This window comes from Ambystoma mexicanum, chromosome 6q, assembly GCF_040938575.1.
Source record: "Ambystoma mexicanum isolate Mex_15411 chromosome 6q, UKY_AmexF1_1, whole genome shotgun sequence".
NCBI classification, from domain to species: Eukaryota; Metazoa; Chordata; class Amphibia; order Caudata; family Ambystomatidae; genus Ambystoma; species Ambystoma mexicanum.
This window is the reverse complement of record NC_090937.1, coordinates 298961623-298987864: the sequence shown is the minus strand read 5'-3', so window position 1 is coordinate 298987864 and position 26242 is coordinate 298961623. Positions and strand designations below refer to the sequence as shown.

Genomic DNA, 26242 nt, shown 5'->3' with positions numbered 1-26242 from the left:
TCGACATGTTGAGAAACTTAAAGATCTGGCCTATGTGCTTGCCAAACGCAGGATAGCCATGGGGTGGAAGGAATGTCATAAGCCGCGAGTGGAGGTCTGGTGGCGAGATCTCCAAAAATGGGCTGATGCCGAAACGGCAGCGGGGCAGGATGGTAGTATGACAGGGGAGGAGAAAGAAACAGGCTCTCTCACGGCATGGAAGTCATTGGTAGCTGAGCTGTTTGGTATGGGGTCGGCCTCGGCTGGACTTGAGAGCGATGAGGCCCCACCGCATGGAACGGACACTGATGGCGGACACTCTACAGGCTCATAGGGGGGAGGGATGGGGATTGCAGTGCCTTATTTTTTGTTTGTTTGGTTTTTGTTGTTTGAGGTGTTTTATTTATGTTTCGTTGTAATGTTGTTTGGTTGAGATAAAATAAAAAGAAAAATATATTTAAAAAAAAAAAAAAAATACCTTCTCTTGGGTGAACTACTGTTCCCAAGAGTAGTAAAGTGAAATTACTTTACTTAGCCGTTGTTCCTATGTAGCTCCAGTACACCCTGTCGTATGTGGAAGCAATGGGGGGTTACTTAGTAGCCCCTTTTCCTACTTACTCATGTAAAAAATGTTATGTTACCCTCACAACATTAAATGGCTGCTGGCAGTGGTTTAATTTCCCTACCATTTTGTTTTTTTACCGCAGGCTGAATCCTCAGCTGCAGTATTGCAACCATGGGTGCCCCTTTTGTCAAAATGGCCCTGGTCGTCTTTTTCCGCCATTTCTTACTTGCAAGGTCTTTCTTGGGTTTTCCTCTGCACGCCAAACCAGGTTAAACCCCTGTTTGTTTTGCCTTTGGCAGGCTTCACTGCTGAAGCCCGCCTCTGGCTCCAGTGTGTCCGGTGGGGCAGAAAGCAAGAGAGGTGCCAAAAACACCCTGTCCTTAGTCTCCTTGGTTACCTGAATGCACCCAAAGATGAGTGGCTGGCTGTCCTTTGAGGACAGCCACCTTGCTGTGAGAGTGATAGCTAGGCTGTGCCTGAATGGGAGAAACCTCCATAAAAGGAGAGGTCTCTTGAACAGAAAGCAGAGTCGACCACTGGACGAAGGATCAGAAGAAAAACTGGAAGAGAAGCTTGCTGCACCCTCCTGGACCATTGGTTTGCCCGGTGAAGACCTGCTGCAGTGCTAAAGCTCCAAATTTGCATCGACTAGAGAAGCCCGGAAAGGACGACTTCTTCCCTTGGGTTGGTGGGACCAACTGACCCCAAGACTAACTTATCGGGAAACACTCTTCCTGCTGGCTGTACTACTTTGCTGCTGCTGGAACCGAGTACCAGGGGTAAGGAAGACCAGAAACAAGTGCATCGTCTTTAAGCCGGACCAGACCTTCAGGAAGCTCCAGAGGACCCTCCTGAAGCAGGACGACCCAAGCCTGAGCCACCTCGACAGAACCACGGGAGTGCTATTGAACGGTAGCTGAAACCGCAAAGTGCCGTTGATTTGGAAAGAGCCCATTGCCGCTGGCGACCTTCAAACTGCAGTGCAGGCATCCTCCAGACGTCCTCCCTCTTGTGCCCACGACTTATGCTCACCTGGTCTCTGCAGGGGCGTTGGGGCACGGTTGCAGCCCTCCCTGGATTTGGATCACCCTGGTCAGGCCTCCCCTTCTGCGGATATGCTGCGGTCTGCGGTGATCGGTGGAACTGCTCTTGCGTGGGTATGAGAGAACGCAAGTCTGCCTGTCTATTGCTATGGTGTCCCTCGAACCCTTCTTCCCACAGCGTGGTTTCCGTGAGCATGCACCGTCCCATAGGCTCACCTGTTATTAATGGATGAGGAGCTCCCCGTCTTGATTCTTCCAGCAGGGGCGCGTTGTATATAGGGCAGAGTTACTTCACTGGCCTCTGAAGTGGTAGTCCAGTCCAGCTGCGACGATGCCACCTGGTAATGATAAGTGTCTTTTCTCACTTTAACATATTGTAGTAGTGTCCTCAACGCACTATGATCTGCGAGTTCTAACAATGTCTCCTCTCTGCTTTCTCTCCACAGGTGAAAGTGCGGGCCACCAGTGATTTTGGAGCTTGATATGCGGCAGGAATGAAAAAGAAAAAAAAAAAAAGGATCTGCGACGTTCCAACCACAGGGGAGAGCTGGTTTAAGATTAAGCGCGAGGTTTGCAATGAGTGCGACCATAAACTGAAGGTTTTCGGTAAAGTCTAACTTTTCTCTGTTTCTCCTTGCAGGCGCCGTCCATGGATGAGCTAAGCAGCGAGCTGCAGTGTCGCGGCCAGGATTCGCTTTCCGGTAGGTCTGGTGATGGAAGTTGAGTGCCAGGCACTGTGGAAGTGTTTGCAGGCGAGAACTGGTCCCAAGGTGAGTAGAGGAGCTGCCGGTGAAACAGGTTCCCAGGTAAGTAGCAAGGTTGCAGGAACGAACAGATTCCAGGTAAGTTGAATCACTGGAGCAGGATTCCAAGGTGAATCTGCACCCAAGCGGCAGTGAGCGTTACGCTGCCTTCAAGCAGAATAACACAAAGCACTTGCATGAAGGCTGGGCGGGCTTATATAGCCTATCCCCAGCCACACCCCCTTCGCATTGGCTTACCGGCCACACCCTGCCACTCCTAAATGATGCTGCAGCATGCTACTCCGTTCTTCAGCAGCCACGCCCGGACTAAATGCATGCATGTGAATAGTTCCTGTGAATGTAATAAACTACTTTACACCAAAATAATGTCTCTGCTCATATTTGTTAATGAGCATGGCGCCAAAGGTGCCAGGACTGAGTCCAGCTGGGTCCCCGGTGCTTGTTTGTCCTAAAGGGACAATTAAGTATGGTATTTCTCCTTGCCTCCGTCACCTGGGGGTGCAGGGTTTGTGTGTTTGGGCCAGTGATCATGACAACGACTGAGGCCCAGGAACCCAGGGACTGTAACCTGAACAGAAGCCAGCTGGATCCTCTTCATCCAACCTAAGGTACTGTTTTGACTAAAGGGATACTTACCTTTTTGGTCTGTAGCTTGTCTCACCGGAGACTTGCAGTAGCTGCTTTTTCTGCAGAGTTGCTTGCAGCTTTGCCCTTCACAAGTGTTAGGGAGGATTCTCAGAAATGTGCTAATAATTCCTCTCGACTTTAGAGACCCCCAGCTCTTTTGCTGGCCTTTAGGACTTTTGTTTTACCTGGAGGGGTGAGGGCTTTTTCCCACTCTCTCATGTATTTCTCTGTGAGTTGAACACAGTTTCTCTTTTGGTTTTGGAGTCTGACAAACTCCATAGGCATAATCTTTTTACATTGTGGCACAGCACCTTCAGCGCAGTGGCACAGGGAAATCTTTCAGATTTCCCAAAGGTTTAAATACCTTCTCTTGGATAAACTACTGTTTCCAAGAGCAGTAAAGTGAAATTGACTTTACTTACATGTGTATCTTTCTAAACCCAGCACACACTATCTTAAAATAGGGTGCTGGAGGGGTTACTTAGTATGCCCTTTGACACGTTTCTCATGTAACATTTTTATGTTACTCTTTTTACAATTAATGGCTGGTGGCAGTGGTTTACTTTTAACTACTGTGGTGTGAATTTAACACAGGCTGTGTTCGCAGCTGCATTAAAGCACCCAAGGGTGCCATTTTTTTTTCAAAATGGCCCCGATCATCATTTTTTGCTATTTCTTTGTGGAAAGGTCCTTCTTGAGATGTACTCTGCACACCAAACCAGGTTAGGTACCATTGCTTGTTCTGTCTTTGGCAGGATTCACGCGTGAAGCCCGCCACTTGCTCCAGGGTGTCTGGCGGGGGTAGGAAGTGAGGGAGGTGCCCGACTCTTCCTGTGCTTAGTCTCCTAGAAGACAGGAATGCACGCTTAGGTGATTGGCCGGTTGGCTGTCGGCCAAGGACAGCCACACTGATGGGTGACTGACAGCTAGGCTGGAATGAATGGGAGAAACCTGCATAAAAGGTGAGGCTTTTTGGCTTGGAAGGCAGAGTCGAACACTGGACGAAGGAATCCTTAGAAGAACATTAAGAGGACGCCTGCTGCAACTCCTGGACGGTTGGTTTGCCCGGTGAAGCCCTGCTGTGGGACTGAAACTCCAATTTCGTTTCGACTAGTTCTCCGCTTGAGTTGGTGGGACAAATCAACTCCAAAGTTAGCCAACTGGACATCCTCTTGGAGCTGGTTGATGTTCCACTGCAGTTGCTGTTGGAACCAAATTGCCAGAGAGAGGAACATCAGATCATGTGTGTTGCTTCCCAGGAAGCAGGAGTGACTGAGCCTGAGCCACCTCAACAGAGTGCTGGACCCCAGATGCAAGGAAAGTCCATCTTGACAGCCAGGAACCGCGCTGTTGCTATTTGCGGTAGACACGAGGAGCTGAAACACATAAGTGCCACTTGTTTGAAGATTGCCGGTTGCGGTCGGTAACCGTCCCATTGCAGACATCCCCAGACATCCTCCCTCTTGTCCCCACGACTGAGTCCCAGGAACATCAGGATCTGCAGAGCTGCACAGGAACTGAAGTCATCTGCTACACTTTTTCTTCAACCTAAAGGTACTGTACACAGTCTGAGAGAACTTACCTCTTGTCCTGTAACTGCATTTGTTCTCTGTTGGTGAGACTGGTTGTGGTTGCTCAGTAGAGTTGCTGCCAGCTTCTTTACTTCACAAGCCTAAAAAACTTGTGGCCCTGCTTTAAACGTTTCTACCAAGACTTCTACAGCATTGTGCAAGACTTTTACTTACCTGCAAGTAGTGTTTCAGCTCACCTAGACCTTTGCCCAATTGACTTTGGCCTAGCCTGGCTCCCTCTGACATTGTGTTTGGTCTTCCTTCCAGGAAGGAAGAACTAACTTTGCATTGGGGTTTACCAAAGTACTTACCTGCTTCAGAATATTTGTGCGATCTCTTGTCCTTTTCTAATAACCTTTTCCTTTGCCAAACATTTAAGTCTAATGCAAACAGTGGCATATTAATATCCAGTGTCGTAGTTACTAAAGTCACCTTGGTGTAGGAAGTGTCTGTGTGCCATCCCAAAAGGGTACTTACTGATTTAGAAATATTAAGAATGTGTATTTTGGAATGTATTTGTGTTACTAGTATATTGCCCCCTTCTGAAGAAGGCTTACTCTGACTTAAATAAATTAATAATTGTTTAATCAAGAAAACGTGTGTAAGAGTTTAGTTGGATACTTGTCACTGAATCTCTGTAACTCCACTACAGCTCACATTGACCCCTCTTGAGATATTCCTGGCTGCTCAACACGCTACCAGCCTGTGTAGTACAGACATTTAACAAAGGTTGGGTTCCTATTGCCAGGAGGTCAGGGTTGTTGTAGTGCACCCAAAGGGTTTTGCATACAATCTTGCCTAACAGGCGCCGATATCAGTCCGAAGGGAAGGGCCTTGAACTGGTAGTGCTTTCCCTGTATGAAAAAGCACAGGAACTTGCAATGTTTTTCGTGAATGGGGACGTGGAAGTACACGTAATCGAGATCCAGAGACAAAAGGAAGTCCCCCTCCTCCAGTTGGTCGAGCACGTGCTGCAACGTGACCATCCCGAGTTATTGGACTTTATGTACTTGTGTTGTCGCAGATTGAGAATGGGCCTCCAGCCCCTGGTCGTCTTTTTTTACTAAGAAGTATCTTTATCTTGAGTAAACTCCGGAGCCCCAGAGCCGCTTTGGAACCAGCTCTGTCGCCCCCTTTTTTAACATGGTCCGCAACTCCAGCAGCAACTGAGGGATGTAATATTCCTGCCGAGCCACTGGTGGTATCCGTGGACCATTCAGCTGAAACTCCAAATTGTGTCCGTGGGCGAGAGCCTTCAGCACCCATCGATCTGCCAACTTCCCTCCTAAGGAACGGACGGTGCAGTTGCAGCATGCACAGGCTGTCTCTGTGTCGGTCTTGATGGCCTGCAGTGATTCCTCAACGGCCTTTCCAAAGAGATTGTCCCTGCCGAACGGCATGTCAAGGACTTCCTGTCTAAAGTTGGTAGCCTTCAACCAGCTACGACAGAGGCAGACCCTATTCCCTATTTGGTGGAACCCTTTGCCCCCAATGTCCAGTCCATGGTGATGGCGTGATCTGACGCCATCTCGCCCTCCTGAAGGATCTCCAGCACCTCGACCAGTTTGTCCTCTGGGAGGAATTCCAGTAGCGGGGCCATCTTGTACCATATATCCCGGTCATATCTGGCCAAGCTCGCTAAAGCATTAGCCGCCTTGACCGTCATAGCTGCCGAGTAGATGACCTTTCTACCCACAGAGTCCAACTTCTTCCCCTCGCTGTCCGGGGGAACAGAGGCGGAGGATGATCGGTTGGACGACTTCTTCCGTGCAGCAGCCAAGACCACAGAGTCTGGTGATGGCTGTGACCGCAGACACTTTGGTGCAGACTCCAGCACCCGGTATTTCTTCTCCAGTCGGTCTCTTTTCGCTGGGGCTGAGGCAGGGTTTTTCAGCAGCACCAGGCCCTCATCTCAGACGTCGTCCAGAAAGGGCACCGCCAGAATGGTCTTCCTTTTCGCCTCCTGGCGTTGATAAAGAAAGCCCTCCTTCATCTCCTCTAGCGTAAACTTGAAGAGTTTGGATGCGCGGGCGACCATTGAGTGGAATGAAGCCACTTTGTTCGGGGGAGAAGCACTTGGAGGCTGCGTGATGTCGCCGTCTGTGTCTGTCCCCACATCCCTAGGAGGTGGAGGGGGGGGGGGGAGGTTTGTTTGCACGTGTGACCGCTGGTGAGGCGGTGTATGGTGCCGCTTCCTTTTCTTTGGCGGTGGTGGACCCAGCGTCAACGGGGCCGGTGGTACCATCGGCATCCTCTTCTGTAGCTCTGACACAAGCATTTCGAGAGTCGAAAGAATGTCCTGTGACAAATCTCTTGGAGGTGTCGAGGGAGCAGGCTTGCTGGGCCCAGCGCCTACGTCATATCTGTCGTCGTCGCCCCCGTCGGGGACTTCTTCCTCCAATGTTCCTGTCATTGTCCCCAATGTCCTCCGGGACTGTGTGGACAGAAACTATGTCCTCTTTGTCACAAGAAGAAATATCATTTCCGGGGAGCACTTCCACTCTCCCCAACCCCCTCTTGTGCCCTGAGGGGTCTGTCTCGGGATTAGGGACGGCATCCTCTTTTCCGGGATCTTTACCACCGGTTTGGCCGAAGCCTCCCAACTGGGAGGAAGGGCCACTTTGGCCGCCGCTGGGGTACCCTGGACCGGGTCCGACTCTTTCGCCTTTGAAATGGCGGCCGCCACCAACTCGATAGTTGAGGAAGATTTAGCCTGGATCAACTGGGACTTCACGGGCAGGTCAGATACCTTACCCTGCGGACTGGCCTTCTGCGGTTTCTCTCACAGCTTCCCAGGGGTAGTGGACTTCCTCTTTGACGAAGAACTGGAGGGATGGCTGGAGACGGAGGCCGATTGGAGAAGATGAGCGCGCACTGCTCGTAGCGGACCCGCATGCGCGGCGCCCCCTACGGAAATGCACTCCTGGTGCTTGGCCTTGTCCTTGCCCCCCACAGATGGGGCACCCTCAAAAGACTTAAAAGCCTGCTCTGACTGGCTGAATCTGGGTGAGGCATGCCGCTGTGAAACACACAGGGTAGAGGCTTTGGCGTTAAGCAACGCCGCCAATCTGCTGTGCTGATCCTTCATGGTGCGCTTGGTAAAGCCAAAACAGATCTCGCAATCCTCCTCGTGTGTCGGATGAAGACAAAGGCACTGGGAATGCTGCTCCTCCATAACACATTCCTCAAACCACAGCTGGTGCAGAGCTTGAAGAGGGAACCCCCTGTCCTCCTCCTCCGAAATGGTCCAGCGTGCTGTGTAGGCCCGATGGCCTTCTGGAATCTTCGAAGAAAAAACACTCTACGATTCTGCCCTTGAGGGGTGATGAAAGATGCAGACAAACAGGTCCCTGTTAGTCGGATGAAGAAACGATAAAGCACACGGACTCGATCAAAGAAAAATAGTAAATTCCAGGCAAAAAAGTGCAAACATGCAGAAAAGCTCGAAGAGGGGAACACAAGGACTCCAAACACTTGGACGTGCAGTAAAAATCTGAAGATGGCTGCTAGAGGAGGGACTTGGGGAGAGGGCAGTCATTGGCTGGGGGCCGTATGACCCAGACCTCAGCAATTGGTTTATAGGATTTTGTAAGTGAAAGTGAAACTTTCTTTTACCGAGGATTCCCGGCCGGACGACAGGGAATATTCATGAGCATGTGAATCCATGCCAGACCCCATGCTGGAGAAGTTGGGGGACTGGGAGATGGTAAGGTTTGGAGCGGTGAGGGTAAGTGGTGGGTGGAGGGGTGGGGGCGTTGTACACTGAACCATTATATGGGGTAGCAAATGAATGGAAGGTACAGCACATTAAGCAGGGGGTTGTGCTGATAAGACTGTGTCCATAGGTGCTTGACACTTAATATAAGGGGGCTGAATACCCTCAAAGAGGAAGAAACTGGAACCGTTATTGAGTATCCCTACAAAAAAATAAACAGTATGCATCAGCCTGATAGTATAGCCTTACAGGAGAAGCATAGTAGATTTCATGACCGAGACAAGCTAAAAATCAAGCAATATCCGTAGACAGGTTAACGCAGGGGAAGAATGCAGGGGTTTTGACAGCTTTCAAGACAAATTTACAGATCTCCATTGGGAAAGTTTTGGCTGATAGAGAGTCTTCTTTTATATATTGAACTATAGTTGGGTTTGAAGACTAACTTTGGCATCTTTATATGCTCCAAATACAGGCCCAGAGGGTTTCCTGAAGTCGGCCTGGCCTATTTTGGAACAGTTTGGTCAGGGAGAAAGGATAGTGACTGGCGGTTTGAATATCGTATGGGACCCCTCAAGGGTTAGTAGCTCTAAAGCTACCCATATACGGCTCTCACCTTCAGTGGCGCCTAGACGTAAATTTGAGCTTTTGGCTCTTAGGGACATGTGGCATACTCTCAAAGGGGGTGACTGGGCAAATTCTTTCCCCACGTTCGCAAGTCCATTTCCAGGATGGACTATTTCTGGGCTACAACAGGTTTGATAGTGAAGGTGACACAGATTAACACACATGAGATTACTATACCGGATCACACCCTTCTGACTATGGACTTTAACCTCACTCAAGTGAAACCAACACTCTGGAGCTGGACATTCCTGAAGGAATTGGTCACTGATCTGATCACATGTACAGATATAGAGGGGAAAATAAGGAAACACTTTGATTCCAATTTGAATGGGGAAGTAGGCATAGATATGGTCTGGAATGCGTTTAAGGCGACCATGCGAGCGACACAGGCATATAGGGGGAAGATTAGGAGAAACATGGAAATAGAGTTGGAAGCAGAGGTAAGAGAAACTCTAAAACAAATGGAATCTGACACATCCCGACTCTACAGGCGGTACCGAACAGCAAAGGGTAAATTAGATCTGATACATACTAAAAAAGCATAAAAAGCATATTATATCTAAAGCTGAGGTTTTATGTTAAAGCAAATAAAGCCGATAGAATGTTGGCCAGACAACTAAAACAGAAGTTAACGCCTCAGACAATTCACAGGGTGGAAGATTTGAGGGGAAAGATAGTAACAGTGACAGAGGCCATTATGGCTCAATTTCAAGTATTCTATTCTAAGCTTTACGAATCGGAATCTCCAGATAAGTTGGCACAAAGAAATTACTTGGAGGTGAACTGATTAGAAAGAACCTCGGAGGAAGATAGTGTGAGTTTAGGAAGAATTCTCACCACCAGCTCTTTTGCTGGACTTTAGGACTTTAAATCTTTATCCTGGAGAGAATAAGACCTTTTTCTCACTCTCTCATGTATTATTCCTGGATTTGGACATGGTTTCTTTTGGTTTGGGAGTCTGACAAACTCCATAGGCATCATCTTTTTACATGGTGTCACAGCACGTTCAGTGCAGTGGCTGTTAGGCAAAGTTTGTATGCAAAACCAACCTTTGGTAGACGTCTGTACTACAGTTTTTGGTAGCGGAGCTGAGCAGCCAGGCTTATCTCAAGAGGTAATGTGAGCTGTAATGATGTTACACAGAGGTCTACAATCACAGGTGTTCAAATAAACTCTTAGACTGAAGGTTTCTTTGTTAAATGCTGATTAATTTATTTAACTGTCAGTTATAAAACATTCATAAGAAGGAGGCAATATAATAACACAAATATACTTCAGTACAGTACACTAAGTTTAAGGCATTGAGAATACTTTGAAGAAGGAGCAAAAAGGCATATGTTATCAGAACTTGGAAAGCATGGAACAAGTTACTTACCTGTAACTGTTCTCCAGCATGGGTCTGGCATGGATTCACATGCTCATTAATATTCCCCGTCATCACGCTGGGAATCCTCGGTAAAGAAAAAATCAGTTTCAGTTTAGTTTCTGAACTGACTTTCTACTAATAACCAATCACTGGTCTCTGGGTCGTACTGCCATGACTGCCGTCTACCTAAGCCCCTCTGGCAGCCATCTTCAGATTTGGTAGCACGTAAAGTGGCAGTAGGACCAATAGAAGAGCCACAGCGGGGTAGGTGGGAGGGCTTGCATGTGAATCCGTGCCAGACCCATGTTGGAGAAGAGCAGTTACAGGTAAGTAACTTTTTCCTTCTCCAGCATGGGGTCTGGCATGGATTCATATGCTCATGAATAAAGAATACATAGCAGTACACCCATGCACAACCACGGGAGGTGGCAAGGCTCAACATTAAGCATCTCTTACCTCCTCACCAGGCTCAACTTCAAGTGAACAGGTTGCGCAGCACTGCTTGGCCAACTCTGCACTCCTCCCTGGAATCCCGGTCAACGCAGTAGAATTTTGTGAAGGTGTGCGTCGACCTCCACGTAGCAGCCCTGCAGATGTCCAGCAGGGGCACACCAGACAGGAACGCCATAGTTGCAGGGATCGCTCTGGTGTAATGGGCTCTCAGACGGCCAGGAAATGGTCGGTTTGCCAACCAGTGACAATGGGTGATGCAGCCGGATAGAGCCACCCTGAAATGGAAGCCTTAGAGAGGGCCTTCCCTTGGTTCACAGGGCCAAAGTTCACAAACAGCTTTGATGTCGTCCGAAAACCCTTTGTGCGGTCCACGTAGAACTTCAGCGCTCCAGCCACATCCAGCGAGAGCAAAGTTCTCTCTGCCGGCGAAAGAAAGAAAACCGGTAACACCAAGGTCTCATTGAGATGGAAGTCGGACGGCACCTTGGGCATGAAGGAGGGGTGCGTCCTCAGCACGACCCTCGTTTCGTGGAATGTGAAGTACGGGGGCTTACAGGAGAGGGCCTGGATCTATCCCACTCATCGTGCGGAGGTGATGGCCACAAACGCTGTCTTCCACAATAGGAATTTCAGAGGCGCTGAATGCAGATTCTCGAACAGAGGACCCATGAGCCGAGTCAGCACCAGATTGAGCTCCCACGCCGGAGCCGGAGCCTTCACCGGCGGGAACGAGCGGAAAAGTCCTTTCATGAACTTCTTAACCAGGCGACCACAGCGACGACTGCCCCAGAGTTCTGGTGTAGCGGGAGATAGCCACCAGATGAATTTTGATAGAAGCGTGTGCCAGCCCCGCCTTGGCCAGTGACAGCAAGTACGGCAGCACTTGAGGGGTTGTAATCCGTAGAGGGTTTATCTTCTGTGCACGGCACCAGACGGTGAACCTCTTCCATTTATGTCTATAGCACTTAAGAGTCGAAGAAGCCCTGGCCTTGGCAAGTACCTCCTTGCAGTCCGCCGGGATCTCGTATCCTCCAAACTCTAGCTCTGCAGGAGCCAGGCCTGCAGGTTCAGCGACCCCAGGTTGTGGTGCAGAATCGCACCTCCTTCCCTGGTGAGAAGATCTGCGTCCGCCAGAAGCTTGACTGGAGGGGACGCTGACATGTTCAGAATGTCCGGGTACCATATCTGCCTCGGCCGCGCTGGTGCGACAAGGATCATCCTGCACCGGGACCGTTTGAGGTGACAGATGAGTCGCAGAAGCAACGGCAACGGGGGGAACACAGAGTAACAGGCCGTCCCAGGGGAAGGAGAATGCATCCCCCATGCTCCATGGCTGGGGAAACCTGCTGGCGAACCTCCGGCACTTGGTGTTCATCGCCATCGCAAACAGATCGATGTGGGGATTGCCCCATCGTCGGAACATTAGGTCCACGTGATCCCGCCGAAGCTCCCACTCGTGGAAAGAGCGCAGCTCCCTGCCGAGTGAGTCGGCGACAGTGTTCTTCACTCCTGCCAGATGAAAGGGTACCAGGAAAATCCCTTGGGCGACGGCCCAGTGCCATAGATCCTGTGCTTCCTTGGAGAGGGCTGGGGATCTGGTGCCCCCCCTGCTTCTCAATGTAGAACATTGTGGTGGTGCCCTTGAGGGATGGAAGGAAAGACCTGATGGCCCAAAACACGGGCCAGAGCTCCAGGACGTTTATGTGCAACGACTTCTCCTCCAGGAGCCAAAGGCCTCTTGCATGGAGATTTCCGTTGTGTGCGCCCCATCCCTGCAGGGAGGCGTCTGGTGTCACCGTTACCTCATGTGCTGGGGTCTGAAAGTCTGTGCCCGCCTCCAGATGCGCGTGGGAGCCCCACCACCAAATCGCTCGACAGAATGTCATATTGAAGGCGATCTTGTCCTCAAGCGCTTCCCGACAATTGTATCCAATGGGCGTCAAGGAACTCCTGCAGCGGCAGCATCCGCAACCTGCACAGCCGAACGAGGTAGGTGCATGACGACATCATGCCGAGCAGGGACTTGATGGACCTCACCCTGGAAACTTCCATGGACAACAGCCGTTGTACCTTGCCCAGGATGGCTTTTATCATGTCCTCCGACGGTGAAGCCAGGCGCGCCACAATGTTGAGACTGGCTCCTAGGAACAGAGCGTCCTGCGATGGCACCAAGCAGGACTTTGCATGGTTTATCGAGAACCCAGTTCCGTGAGCAGGCGGACGTTCCTCGCTGTGTGTTCGACAGCGAGTTCCGTTGACTTCGCTCGGATGAGCCAATCGTCCAGATAGGGGTAAATGTGGACCCCCCTGCAGGCACAGTCGCGCCGCCACCAGTGCCAGGCACTTTGTGAAGACCCTTGGAGCCGACTTCAAGCCGAAGGGAAGGGCCTTGAATTGCTAGTGCTGTCCTTGGACCACGAAGCACAGAAACTTTCAATGCCCCTTGTGTATGGGGATGTTGAAGTAAGCATCCTCCAAGTCCAAAAACGACAGGATGTCTCCTTCCTCCAGCTGTCCCAGGACGTGCTGAAGGGTGACCATCCAGAACTTCTGGGACTTGATGTATATGTTGAGACGGCAGCGATCTAGAATGGGTCGCCAACTGCCGGTCTTCTTTCGGACGAGGAAATACTGCGAGTATACTCCGGAGCCCCAGAGCCTCTTCAGGACGAGTTTTATTGTGCCCTTTTTTACATCGCTCGTACCTCTAGAAGCAGTTGTGGAACGTGGGTTTCTTTCCTGGCCACAGGTGGAAAATGGGAAAACTTCCTTTGGAACTTCAGGGTGCGTCTGTGGGCCAGGGCATCCAGCACCCAACGGTTGGTGGAGATGGACCTCCACACGCTGAAGTTCGCCAGCCAGCCTTTCCACCGGGGTGCTCGTGTGGGGTCACAGCCGGTTCAGTCCTGCTTCGCCGAGGCCGTACCACCTTGGGCTCCTTGGCGGCGACAACGATTTCCTGCGGCCTCTGTAGGCCTCCTGGGATGAAGAAAGGGCCGCTTGACGGTACGAGAAAAAGCTGCCACCGAACCCTTTGGAGGCACCCTGGGACTTGCCTCCAGAGGCCCGAAAGGACAGCGTCATTGCTTGAGTGTGCCCACGGCATAGGCCGTCTCGGTGTCTGCCTTGATGGCCTGCAGTGACTCGTCCACCGTCTTGCCGAACAAGTTGTCCCCGTCGAAGGACATGCCCAACACCCTCGTCTGGACGTCCTGACGGAAGTTGGTGGGCTTGAGCCAACCACGCCAGCGAAGGCAAACGCTGTTGCCCATCTGACGGAACCCAGTGTCAGCGATGTCCGTGGCCACCGTAATGGCATGGTCCAAAGCCACCTCGCCTTCTTGTAGGATTTCAAGGGCCTCTGCCCTCTTGGAGGAAGTCCAGGAGGGGGGCGATTTTAAACTACAGCTCCCCGTCGTAGCGGGCCACGATGGCGAGAGCGTTGTCTGCCAGTCATCCCATGGCGTCTAGCCTCCTTCCGTCGCTGTCCGGTGGGGAAGTGGAAGTCGATGCCGTCGACCCTGCAGATTTCGGAGACCACCGAGTCCAGGGACGACGGTGCTCTGAGGCACATCGGCACAGAGTCTGGAACTCGGTATTTCTTCTCGTGCTGGTCTCTTTTCGTCGGGTCGAGCATGGGTTCTTCAGGAGGGACAGCCCTTCGTCCCAAATGTCGTCCAACAGCGGGATCGAGAGCATGGTCTTCCTCTTGGCCTCTCATCGCTGATAAAGGATGCCCTCCTTTTCCTCGGGGTTGAGCTGAAACAGCTCTGAGGCCCTAGAGATCATGGCGTCGAAGGATCCGATCTCATCGGGGGGAGAAGCCCTGGGTAGCAGCGACGGGAGATCTGTTCCGTCATTGTCGCCGTCATCCGTACCCATCGTCGCCGTATCCGGCTCTGTCTCGTCCCTCGGTGGGGGGGAGGGGAATGGAGGAGAGGGATGGTACGGTGGAGGAGGATGGACTCGTCTCCTCTTAGTTGGTGGATCCTCCGACGGTCCAGGCGCCGGGTCGCCAGTCGGCGTGGGCAGCCTTGTCTGTATCTCCGTACACAGGATGTGCAGAGCTTGTAGGATGCCCTCCGATCTGTCCGTCGGTGGTGGAGGCGGTTGCGACGGGAGTGTCCGAAGTGGCGTGGTGTGTGGTTCCTCCACGCCCTGCCTTTCCTCGCTGGTTCCCTCGTCGCTCTCCCCATCTGCCTCGTCGGGGTCCTTCCCGTAGGGCCCAGCCTCAACGCCCTTCTTCTCAGGTAGTGTAAGGCTTGAAAGCTCCTCCTCGGAAGAGATCTCCAAGTCTAGCTGGACTACTGCACCCCCCACACTCCCTTCTTCTCGACCAGGGGCGAAAGTTTTGGGGAGATGATCGGCATCTTCACAGGAGTCTTCTCAATCGGCACGAATGACAATTCCCTACGGGCGGACAGGGAAACTCTTGTCTTGGTGGATGTGCACCACCCAGACAGCTTCGGTCTGAGGGTAAGAGCCTTCTGACCATACCGAAGTACAAACTGAAGTCAGGGTTGGGACGATCTTTTGTGATTTGGTTGGCAGCTCAGCTGTGGAATGATTTGCCTGATCCTTTGAGAATGGAAAGCAGCCACTTGGTGTTCAGAAGACAGCTTAAGACTCACTTATTCAGATAAAATAGGAGTTTGTAGTCTTCCTGGGTATTCCTTTTTCGGTTCCTTGAGGCTGATAAGCAGTAAGTGTTTGTCTTGTTTAAGCGCCCTGATGCCTGCGGGCTATCGGCGCTATACAAGATAAAATACATACATACATACATGTCTCCTGTGAACCTGCACCTGCGGCCTTCGCCAGGGATGCCACCACTGGTTTATAGTGAAAAGACCGAAAAAAAAAATATCAAATCGCATTTTTTCTTCAATACGTTTTTTTCGAAATGGGGGGTCCCCCCCCAACCCACCTCTTTTCATTTTTTTTATTTTACCCCTTTTTTTTTTACTTACTTGACCCCAAAAATACATAAATAAATTTTTTTTTTTCTCTGCCTTTTGACTGACCTCCGCCACCACTCCCTCAATAGACGCTTTCGCCTTGTGAACCTGGGCCTTCACGACCATGGGGGCATCTGAGGCCTTCACCGTGGGGGTGGGGAGTCAGCACCTCGCTCCCCCCTTGGCTTTCTCTGTCGGAGTCGATCGGGCCTTCCCCCGAAGCTTACCCGGTTGCTCAGACTTCCTTTTCTTCGCTGAGCCGGAGCGCTGGCTCTTTGTTAACGGCGTCGGCGATGCTGTGCCCAGCCTGGCTGCTGCGGAGCCCATACCAACTGTGCTCCCGGTGCCTGTGGATTCACTGTGCTTTGCCTTCTGTTGGGCCCCCATCGCCGGAGCGCCCTTAAAGGTCTTAGAAGAGCGCTCAGATTTCCTCTTGGGAGAAGTATGTTGCCAGGGATCACCTGCCGCCGGGTTCTTTGTCTCTGCCACTCAGCGAGCCGCTTGCAACAGTCCATAATGGTGCAGGCGGGCATGTCCTTGCAGAACACACAGGCCTCCTCCACGTGCGATTTGTCCGAGTGTAGGCAGTAAAGGCACCAGGAGTGCCCATCCTCTAGGAAAACGTTCCATAGTCCACATCCTGGGCAGATCCTAAACAGAGGCGTCGAGTCTCCCTTATCTTCGGCCATGTCCATGTGGGGTAGGCCTCAAGAATCTTCTGGAATCCTCCAAGAAGTGAAGTTCAACAAAGTATTGCCCTTGAGGGGCGTAGAAGCTTCCGAAAACGGGTCCCCATTAATTGGATGATGAATCGGTGGAGCTTGAGGCTCAATTGACCGAAGAAAATAGAGAAAACTCTTTGAAAAAAAACACAATACGGAGTAAAAGCCCGAGAGATATAGCACGAGGACTGCCAAAACTTGAACGTGCAGTAAAAATCTGAATATGGCTGCCAGATGAGGGGCTTATGTAGAGGGCAGCCATTGGCTGGGGGCATTACGACCCAGAGACCAGCGATTGATTATTAGTAGAACGACAGTTCAGAAACGAAACTGATTTTTTCTTTACCGAGGATTCCCAGCCTGACGGGGAATATTCATGAGCATGTGAATCCATGCCACACCCCATGCTGGAGAAACAGTTATTTCTTAGGCAGTGCAGATATTTTTAGTTCACCAGAAGAGTCAATTCAATTCAATAGGCTAGGCCAAAGTCAATGGGCTAAAGTCTTGGATAGTATAAAGCAGTTCTGGTAGATAAATGGAAAAGTCTCTGCAACACTTCTTAGGAATAGTTTGTAGCAAGAAGAATCATATGTTGGGTCACAAGTTGATTAGGCCTGCGAGTTGGGAAAGTTTCAAGCACTTTCACCGCGAGAGGCAAGTACTCCGTCTGGTTTTACAGTACCTTTACAAACGAAGAAAAAGATGCAGCTAGTGACCTCTGTTCCTGACAGTTCCTGCAGATCTCGCTGTTCCTGGGCCTCAGTCGTGGGCACAAGAGGGAGGACGTCGGAGGACTCAAGCACACAAGCTGGTGTCCCTCTCCCTGGTTATTCGGTTTCCTGCAACACTGAGGAAAATACAACTAGCTCAGAGAATGGTATTGAGGTGGCTTAGTGTCGAGCTGATTGGCCCCACCAACCTAAAGGGAGCAGTGGTCCTTGCAGGGCTTCTCTGCAGAGATGAACTTAACGATTTGGACCTGTAGCAGGGCTTCACCGGGCAAATCAATGGTCCAGGAGTTGCAGCAGCTGTCCTCTTCAAGCTCGTCTTCGGTTCTTTCATTCCAGTGGTCGACTCTGCCTTCCAAGCCAAGAGACTCACCTTTTATTCAGTTCTCTCCCATTCATTCCAGCCTAGCTGTCACTCACCCAGCAGGGTGGCTGTCCTTGCCGGACAGTCAGCCAGCCAATCACCACAGAGTTCATTTGGGTCTCCTATCAGACTAAGCACAGGGAGTTTCGGGCACCTACCTCACTTCCTGCCCACAACAGACACTCGGGCGCCAGAGGCGGTGTTCACTCCTGAAGCCCGCCAAAGGCGAATGAACAAAGGAACCAAACCTGGTTTGGCGCGCAGAGCATCAATGGGCAACAAAGAAACTGCGATAAAGAAGTCCGGGACCTGTTTTTACAGAGGGGGCTCTGACGCCATCTTGAAAAACATGGATCCTGCGATTTAACGCCAACGGTGTTCGTGGTCGAGAAAAATCATGGTAGTTCGTTGTAAAACCACTGCCACCAGCCATTTCGAGAGGAAAGGGTAGCATTGGACTGTCACGTGAGTATCTAGACACAGGGGATACCAAGTAACCCCTCCAGCACTCCATTGTAAGATGGGGTGTGCTGGGTCTAAAATGTAAAAAGACTAGTAAAGTCAATTTCACTTTAATGGAAACATAATTAGTTAACGTTACACCTCTTGCATTCATGCGCCATACTTCCAAATAAGATATCTCCACTCAGTCGGTTTGTAATTTATGAAGTGCTATTTAGAAGCACATTTAGGAGGGATTTACCTGGTATATTGAAAAAGAATGAGTATGCACCTTGAAAAACCATAAATTGAATTCTAAATTAGTTCTGACACTACATCCGTTTTTTTTGTAAATAATCGCACTAAAAGTCGAGTTGGACCATTAGTCTGTATTTTGTGGCTTCTTTATTTTAAGAAGAAGTTAGGGAATTAGGAATATAAAAGGAGGAGAACAGTGTTTATATATTTCTTTAAAAATTAAGCTTTTAGAGTTTGTCCTTTTTACATGTACCATAATTGGTACTGGATTGGTAACACAAATGTAATGCCATTTAGTCCATGAATCGAAATGAGTAGCGGCAGGTACAACTTAATGAATAGGGTTGACTCAATGTTACTAATTACTTACAAGTAACATTTGCCTAAAAGATGGCGTCCATAATGGGAAGCGAGAAAGGACCGATACGGTCGTCCCGGTAAGAGTAACCACATCAATATAGTCCTCCATTTTAGATCCACGCACGAACGCGGACAGATTCGTACGGAGCAGACTGAACTCCTGACAGAGGTAAGATATGCAAAAGAATACGTCCCAGTTGAAGCGCTTAGAGAACTTCTAGCTATTATACTGCAGGCGGCATGCCAGCATTAAGAACGAGATGTAATAACGCACCCGTGTTTACAAAACGTTTCCCCTCACACGAGCCCGATGTCCAATTAGCAGACAAAGTAATCAAACAGAGCGGACAAGCACACTGTGATGATAATAACAAACGCAATGACAATACTTAATATAGAGCGGAGGTTATTTAACTGTAAAATGTCATGCGCATAATGCATGTGTTTTTGAAAAAGACACTAAAGTTACTGCACTGTATCAACAATAGCAACGCAAACATTAGCTCAAGTAGTTATGAGTAAAACAATAGTATGCCATCCAATTTGGATAATTCAATGACTGGGCAGCAGATAAAGTTGTATGGAATCTAATTACAACAAGTCTATTTGACAGGCTGGGATTGATCCCATGACACAATTTACACTTGCTGAAAGACGGCGTTCCAAATTTTCAAAACACTACCATTGGGTAAGAACGTTTCATTACAAAAATTTCAACACATATGACATGAATCAATAGAACATTATAATCATTGTACTTTTTTTCTCTTTCTCTCTATTTTTCTCCCATTGGCTTATTTGTTTTTCTCAACATGTGGTATGACTTTTGTTCACCCTAACCAATCCTTCCCTATACCCCCCTCTGTTTTCTGTGTTCACATGTGATTAACTCAACAAAATGGTGACATAATTTAGTTTGTTATTTTTTGTCAATGTTGATGGATTAATATTTAGCCCTGATTTGATAAAGACGGCGGACAGTTCTCCGTTGTTACCCAGCACATGCGATAAATCTATTGCTCTAATAAGGGCGCCGAGGTCTAACTTCATAAGTGTCCACTGAAAAGGTTCCTCATTTCAATTCTCAATTTCACTTTACTTACTCTGAGAAACAGTAGTTTATCCCAGAGAAGGTATTTAAACCTTGGGAAAGTCTGAAAGGTTTCCTTCCCTGTGCCACTGCACTGAGGGTGCTGTGTGACATTTTGTCAAAATGACTCCGGTCTTTTTTTTGCCATTTCTTGTTGGAAAATTCCTTCTTAAGGTTTGGTCTCTTTGTTCGTTTTGTCTTTGGCAGGGTTCACTGGAGAAGCCCGCCTCTAGCTCCAACATGTCTGGCAGGGCAGGAAGCGAGGAGGTTCCCGAAACTCCCTGTGCTTAGTTTCCTTCGTTACAGGAATGCACCTAACATTGATTGGCTGGCTGTCCTTGGAGGATAGCCACCCTGCTTTGTGAGTGACAGCTAGGCTGCGAATGAATGGGAGAAACTTGCACAAAAGGCAAGGTCTTTTAGACAGAAGGCTGAGTTGACCACTGGACAAAGGAATCCAAAGAAAAACTTGGAAGAGAAGCTTGCTGCAACACCTGGACCGTTGGTTTGCCTGGTGAAGCCCTGCTGCAGTGCTGAAGCTCTGAATTCGCCTCGACTAGAGAAGCCCTCCAAAGGACGACTTCTCACCGTGGGTTCGTGGGACCACCGACCCCAAGACAAACTCATTTGGAAATCCTCTCGTTGCTGGCTGTTCTTCCATTTGCTGCTGCAGGAACAGAGTGCCAGGGAGAGGAACACCAGAATCAAGTGCATCGTTTTTAAGTCGGACCGGAGCTCCAGGAAATCCTCCCGACTCCCTCGAAGCAGGACTAACCAAGCCTGAGCAAGCTCAACAGAGTGCTGGACCCCAGAAGCAAAGAAAGTTCACCAAGTGTCCGAGAACCGCGGTGGTGCTATAACCACGAAGTGCCGTTAATCTGAAGTTTGCCCATTGCTGCCGCCGACCTTCAAATCGTAGTGCAGTAGTACCCAGACGTCCCCCCTCTTGTCCCCACTACTGAGGACCAGGAACACCTGGATCTGCCATACTAGAACAGGAACAGAAGCCAGCTGGAACCAATTTCTTCAGACCAAAAGTACTGTGAACTCAGGGGTACTTACTTCTTGTTGTGTAGCTTGCTAGCTCTCAGTTGCGACTTGGGTTTGCTGCCTTTTTGCAGAGTTGCTTGCAGCTTTACCCATCACAAGCCTCCCAGCTTGTGGTCCAACAGCGATTTCTTTTTCAACATAAACTCTCAGTAACATTGTGCAAGACTTTTTACTTACCTTCAAGAAGTGTCGCAGCTCCCCTAGACTTGCTCAATTGACATCGGCTGTCCCGGCTCCCTGAAGACTATTTTAACATCTGACTTTGTGTGTTGATCTGTCCCTCCAAAAAGTCATATATTCATATATTTGTAGCCACTGGGAAAGGGTTAATCTACATTGCATTGGGGGGGGGGAGTGGGTTTAAAAGGGCTTACCTGTTTGAGAAACTTGTTAACCATTGTTTAATAATAATAATAATAATAATAATAATAATAATAATAATAATAATAATCCCTCTAACCTTTTCCTTTTGAGACCAAACTCAGTATTGCTTTAAATGTACCAGTGATCTATCAATGTCCACAGTGTCCTAGCTATTGAAGTCACCTGAGGGTGTAGGAAGTGTCTGTGGGACATCATAAATGGGTATATACTGATTTATTGAAACAGAGTGTGTATTTCTGAAGTATATTTAAGTGTTACATATTTGCTCCCTTCTAAAGAAGTATTATTCAAACTGACGTAAATAAATCATTATTTAATCAAGAAACATTGAGTATAAGGTTTCTGGATACTTATCACTGTGAAACTATTTTGCAACACTACAGCTCACATTGACCCCTCTTGAGATAGGCCTGGCTGCTCAGTCACTCTACCAACATGTGTAGTAAATGCTTATACCAAAGGTTGGGTTAACTATTGCCAAGAGGACAAGGCTGGTGCAGTCTCCCAGAGGGTACTGCATAATCTTGCCTAACAGAGACTCAAAAACCATAAAAAGAGTATAGGTGAGAGGGGAAAGCTATTCCCACTTATCTAGGAACAAGGGAAAATAATCAAGTCCAGCAAAAAGTTGTGGGATTGAAACAGGTCAGGAAGATTCTCATAATTGAAATTCTTACCTACCAGCAGGATTACAAGTGTTAGGCAAGATTGTATGCAGTACACTTTGGGTGCACTACAAAAACCCTGACCTCCTGGCAATAGGAACCCAATATTTGGTGTAGGCTTGCACTACACAGGTTGATAGCGTGTTGGGCAGCCAGGCTTATCTCAAGGAGGTGTCAATGTGAGCTGTAGGGGAGTTACACAGATTCACAGTGACAAGTATTAAAATCAACACTTACACACAAGGTTTCTTGAATAAACAATTATTAATGTATCAGTCTGTATCAGTCAGTTAGAATAAGCCTTCTTCAGAAGGGAGCAATATAGCAGCAACACACACTCTGTAACTACCCACTTAGGTTCTAAATCAGTAAAGACCCTTTCTTTTGAGATGGCCCACAGTCACAACCTAGACCTTTAGGTGACAAATAGTTAGGGTGCTGGGGACATGAATATCTTACTATTGCATTCAGAATGTCCTTAGGAATTGGTCAAAGGAAAAGGTTATTAGAACAAGCAAGAGATCACAAATATTCTTAAGCAGGCAAGTACTTTTTTATTCCCTAAGAGTCATTCAGTGTAATAGGCTAAGCCAAAGTCAATGGGCAAAAAGTCTATATGTGCTGAAGTATTTCTGGTAGCTAAGTAGAGAAAGTCTTTGCACAATGTTTTAGAAGTCTTTGAAGAAAAGAATAATCAATGTAGGGCCACAAGCTGTTTAGGCTTGCGAGCAGTAGAAGATCCAAGCAACTCTACAATAAGAGGTAAGTTCAGGTCTCACTGTTCCTAGGCCTCAGTCACGGGGAAAAGAGGGGGGACTTCTGGGGACTCCTGCACTGCAATGGGACGGTCGCCGCTCGCCACCGTTGGGATGGACTTTCCTTGCTTCTGGGGTCCCGCACTCTGTTGAGGGGGCTCAGGCTCGGTCAGTCCTGCTTCCAGAGAGTCCAAAGGATCTTCCTGGAGGTCTTGGCCAATTTAAAAAGCAAGACACACAATCTGGTGTTCCTCTCTGTGGAAATGCAACCAGTTCCGAGAGAATGCCCAGGTGGCTTACTTTTGAGTTGATTGGTCTCACCAACTCAAAAGTGAGAAGTTGTCCTTGCAGGGGTCTCTGTCAATACAAATTTGGAGTTTCAGCACAGCAGCAGGGCTTCACTGGGCAAACCAACGGTCCAGGAGTTGCAGCAGGTGTCTCTTTCAAGTTCTTCTTTGGTCCTTCATCCAGTGGTCGACTCTGCCTTCCAAGCCAAAATCCTTGCCTTTTATTCAGGTTTCTCCCATTCATTCCAGCCCAGCTGTCAGTCACCCAGCAGGGTGGCTGTCCTTGCCGGACAGCCATACAGCCAATCACTACAGAGTGCATTTGGGTCTCCTAGGAGACTAAGCAAAGGGAGATTCGGGAACCTCCCTCACTTCCTGCCCCCGACACCCTGGAGTCAGAGGCGGGCTTCACTCGTGAATCCCGCCAAAGGCAAAGCGAACAAAGGGACCAAACCTGGTTTGGCACGCAGAGTAAATCTCAAGGACGACCTTTCCACAAAGAAATGGTGAAAAAAGACGACCAGGGCCATTTTGACGAAAATTGATCCCTTGTGTGCTTTACTGCAGCTGCGAACGCAGCCCGCGGTAAATGCACACTGCGGTAGTTAAAAGTAACCCTCTGCCACCAGCCATTCAGTGAGGAAAGGGTAACATAAAAATGTTACATGAGAAGCTAGACAAAGGAGATACTAAGTAATCCCTCCAGCACTCTATTGTAAGATAGTGTATGCTGGGTCTAGAAAGTTACAATTGTAAGTAAAGTCAATTTCACTTTACTGCTCTTGGAAACAGTATTTTATCCAAGAGAAGGTATTCAAACCTTTGGGAAATCTGAAAGACTTCCTTGTGCCACTGCATTGAAGGTGCTGTGTGACAATGCAAAAGATGCCGCCTATGGAGTTTGTCAGACTCCATAACCGAAAGAAACACAGTGTTCAAATAACATTCAAATACATGAGAGAGGGGTGGAAAAAGGGTCTCACTCTCCAGGTTAATAAAATCAAGTCCTCAAAATCCAGCAAAGTTGCTGGGGGTCTCTAAGGTAGAGGGAATTAGCACATTTCTGAGAATTCTAGCTAACAAGAAGGATGCCCACAACGTTTCAAGCCAAACCACACTTCTGGAGACATTGCACAGCACATGCAGCACAGGAGCTCAGGTACTGGATGTTTGCAAGCCCTGGAGGTCGTAGCTCTTCTGGGGACGGAAGCAAATTCTAGCTCGTCTCAAGACTGTTTAGGCACACCGGTACATGGGAGGAAGTCTTCTTCAGATCTTCCTTGTCGATTGGAAAGACAGAGGTCCTGACAGCAGCTGCGACTCAACAGGCTCTGGCGGCCCTGGGAAGTGCTAGCGACATCCATTGTCGTTCTCTTTGGAATCTTCTTGTTCCAGTGGCCGACTCTTGGTTTCTGCTCCAAGACCTCGGAATGTATCCAGGAACAACGGCTGAGTCCACCAATCACGACCCATGCAAACTTGGGGATGGCTGACCACTGAGGACAGCCAGCCTCCCCAGTCTGAACTGCTTTCAGCCCGGCATACTACAGGGCGAGAGGCAGGGAGGGTTTTAGTTGACCTATTTCCTGTCCTGCCAGGCACTCTGACTCTTCACAGTCTTTCCAAGGGAAGCCTGTCGATAACAAAGGGACCCTGCCCCACCTAGCAGGGTAGAAGTGTCCAGAAAAGGCAAGCCATTTTGTTCAGGGCTTAGACATTTTTGGTATGGGGTGCCCTATGTTCCTTATCTGAGCTGCGAAGACAGCCTCTGATAAAGTATGAAAAAGGTTATGCAAAAGGTACACTGCCACCAGCCTGAATAGATGGGCTTATCACTGTAACAAAATGTTACTGGAGTGGCTGTCAGCCCTCCACATGAGGTGGTGTGTGCTAATCTCGCAAAATAAAACACAGGAAGGATAAAAAGCTTCCCCCTGCCCTGGGAACTGCAAGAGTTAGTCCGGTAAATAAAACAAGCTCTAAGAACTTCTGACAACACTGCACAGAAGGTGCACACTAAAAAGTTGATGCTTAAAAATTGGAGGAAAGCACAACTTCGAAGGAAATCCCCAAAAGGTTCCCTATACCAAAGAAAAAAAGAGGGGCAAGTGTGGAAAAAGGCTCTCACTCACCCAGGAGAATTTGCAAAAAACCCAGGTGGCCAGCAAGAAGTACTGGGGAACTCACAAGGAGTGGGGATTTCACACAAAAGAGAAATCAACCCTAGCAAACTTGGAACAGAAAATATTTTTTCCACTGACCAAGAACTTCTGCCATGTTTATATTTATTTTGCAATTCATATAGCGCACCAAGTACGAGGGCATCTAGGCGCCATTCATGACAGTGAATAAAGGTGGTATTGTAAGTTCCATACCAGCGAATAAGGTTACAGCGATAAGCAGGTATGCTTTGTCATGTGTGCATTCTCCCTAATGTTAAGTCAAACCTGTAATATACTAGAAGATAGTGGGCAAGGTAAACTGTGATATTGGTGTGCAGCCATTGGTGCGTATCCTGGGAGGGCTGATTCAGTCCTTCATCCCTTTGAAGTTGATAAAGTGAGAACATCTATGTTGGATACCAGTACCTATTTTTACAGCGCACATAAATGGGCGGAATCCCGTTGGAAGAGCTGCATTAACTTTTTTTTTTTTAGACAAAACCATAAAATGTAGTGATTCAAATATTCTAGCTACTTTGAGATGCATGCAAGTGTGATTGTTTCCTCTGTAGCACGATTACAGAAGATCTAGAACGAGGAGGCTCCAGATATTCCAATGCAATAGTTACTTTAGCCATAGTTAAACGTTTCAGAAATCTCAAAACAAACAAATCAAACATATTTCAACAGTCTACTGTGAATTGCTCACCGTCAAGGTTCGTTCCAGCTTGCCGGTAACTGTGCTGAAACAGTAGAGTACGAAGTCTTCTCCCACACAGTAGATCCATTCTCCACGAGGGGACAAAGTACAGCAGACAAAGTCACCACCTTCCCTCTTACCAGAGCTGAAGCTCCTCACAATCTAAAAGGAAGCACAGCAAATATACAGAACTGGTAAACAATCTTCAAAATCTGCTGATAAAAAAAAGGTTTGCACTTAGTGGATTTACAGACCTTAATGTTACAGACCTTACTGACAACCTTTACATAAAGCAGGAGTAGCCGAAGTAGAAGGTGTTAGGCACAATTGTATGCAGTACCCTTTGGGTGCACTACAACAACCCTGACCTCCTGGCAATAGGAACCCAACCTATGGTATAAGTCTGTACTACACAGGTTGGTAGCGTGTTGAGCAGCCAGGCTCATCTCAAGAGTGGTCAATGTGAGCTGTAGGGGAGTTACACAGAGATTCACAGTGATAAGTATTCAAATTAACACTTACACACAAGGTTTCTTGAACAAACAATTATTAATGTATTAATCAGTTAGAATAAGACTTCTCCAGAAGGGCGCAATATAAAAGCAACACAC

The 26242-nt window shown here is 48.6% G+C and overlaps 1 protein-coding gene across 1 annotated transcript in view; it reads right to left on the bottom strand.

The window, feature by feature from the left end:
- SMU1 (SMU1 DNA replication regulator and spliceosomal factor) overlaps positions 1 to 26242 on the bottom strand; it is a 423637-nt gene that overhangs the window by 12098 nt on the left and 385297 nt on the right. Inside the window, exon 11 of the mRNA XM_069630784.1 lies at positions 25641 to 25793. Coding sequence (XP_069486885.1) covers positions 25641 to 25793 — 153 coding nt within the window. The remainder of the gene's footprint in view (positions 1 to 25640; positions 25794 to 26242) is intronic.